This window comes from Brassica oleracea, chromosome C3 (genome assembly GCF_000695525.1).
Source record: "Brassica oleracea var. oleracea cultivar TO1000 chromosome C3, BOL, whole genome shotgun sequence".
Taxonomy (NCBI): Eukaryota; Viridiplantae; Streptophyta; class Magnoliopsida; order Brassicales; family Brassicaceae; genus Brassica; species Brassica oleracea.
The window spans coordinates 63360080-63361964 of record NC_027750.1 but is presented as its reverse complement, the minus strand read 5'-3'; the positions used below and the strand labels follow the sequence as shown (position 1 = coordinate 63361964).

Genomic DNA, 1885 nt, shown 5'->3' with positions numbered 1-1885 from the left:
ATGACGAACGATAACAACACCCCCATTGACACCACAGATGTCACAAAAACTCCACTCAACGTTGCAGCCACTGATGCAACTGTGACAGCCTCTGAAAACATCACAGCGTCAACCGCTGCAGCAACAACTAGCACTATCCTCACTGCGGGAAATGCTGCTGATGAAACCACTCGCCGTAGCCTATTCGGTGCTGGTCTTTATCAGACGGGCTCAGTTTCAGAAACCGCAAGTGGTCCGGTGGCAGTTCAAACTCCTCCGGCTGTCGCTAGTGTGTTCACTCAAGGACTGATGCCAGACAAGTTTGATGGCAAAGGCTTCAAAACGTGGCAGAAGAAGATGATGTTCTTCCTGACAACGATGAAACTGGACAAGTTCATCCAGGAGGACAAACCCCTTATTCCGTACGGGATTGATGATGTCCACAGTCTTGCAACTGTTGACATATGGGTGCATTCCGACTTCATCTGCAAAGGTTACATTTTGGGTCCTCTCATTGATCCATTGTACCGACTCTACTGTGAGATTCCCACTGCGAAAGAGCTGTGGAGATCCCTGGATAAGAAGTACAGAGGTGAGGACGCTGGCTGCCAGAAGTATGTGGTTGCAAAGTTCCATGACTTCAAAATGGTGGATTCAAAATCCATCATGGATCAGGTGGAAGCGTTTCAGCTCATTTGCCATGAAATCGCTGTTGAAGGAATGTCCATCTGTGAGACATTCACAACTTTCAGCTTCATTGAAAAGCTTCCTCCAAGCTATGCGGATTTCAAGAACTACTTGAAGCACAAGAAGAAGAAGATGTGGCTCGAGGAGCTCATCATGAGGCTTTATATGGAATCCAGAAACCGAACTGCTGACAATGTCACTGCTAAGGAGCACAGTGTCAACATGGCTGAGCACAAAGGTAAAGGAAAGACACACGCCAATTCTCTTGCCAAGCCTTCCAAAACTGCTGCAGCCCTGAAGGCTTCTGGAAAAAACTTCAAGAACAAAGGCATTGAGATCAATGCAAATGTGCAGAAGTTCAAGGGGAAATGTCACTACTGCCACAAAGTGGGGCACAAGACTGTTGAGCGTCGCAAAAAGATCAAAGATGAGAAGGCTCAGGCTGAGGATGATCTCGTTGCTGTGTCGACTGAAGCCAACATGGTTGAAATCAACAACCCCAAGGAATGGTGGTATGACACTGGTGCAACCACCCACATTTGCACCGATAGGGCGATGTTCAGCACCTATCAGAAAAGCGAGACTCAGGAGAAGCTCAGGATGGGAAACACTGCAGTCTACAAGATTGAAGGACGTGACAATGTGATTTTGAAGATGACATCTGGTCATGAAGTCACTCTGACGAATGTGAAGCATGTGCCTGACATGAGGAAGAACCTGGTCTCGGGAACCTTGCTCAGCAAGAATGGATTCGCCATAAGTTTTAAGGCGAACAAGCTCGTGATTAGGAAGAATGGGATGTATTTGGGAAATGGGTATGTTAAGGGTGGACTTGTCAAGTTGAATGTAATGACAGTCCTTCCGAAAGTTGTAGCTCCAAAAGTTTCAATGAATAAGAAAGAGCCAGTTGCTTATTTGGTTGAGTCTTTTAATATATGGCATGAAAGATTAGGCCATGTAAACTACAAATCTATACAAAGATTAATGAATTTAAATCTAATTCCTAAATGCAAAACAAGTAAACCAAAATGTGAAGTATGCGTACATGCTAAGCTCACAAAAACGCCATCACCTCGTGTTTAAAGAACTAATAAACCTCTAGATTTAATTCACACTGATATATGTAATTTAAAATACATACAAACTAGAGGTGGGAAAAAGTACTTTGTGAACTTCATAGATGACTACACAAAATATTGTTATGTATATTTATTACATA

The 1885-nt window shown here is 43.7% G+C and overlaps 1 protein-coding gene across 1 annotated transcript in view; it reads left to right on the top strand.

Moving 5' to 3' along the window:
- Positions 1–1885, top strand: part of LOC106331211 — a 4752-nt gene continuing 2867 nt past the window's right edge. Inside the window, exons 1-3 of the mRNA XM_013769531.1 lie at positions 1–237; positions 331–627; positions 1021–1362. Coding sequence (XP_013624985.1) covers positions 1–237; positions 331–627; positions 1021–1362 — 876 coding nt within the window. The remainder of the gene's footprint in view (positions 238–330; positions 628–1020; positions 1363–1885) is intronic.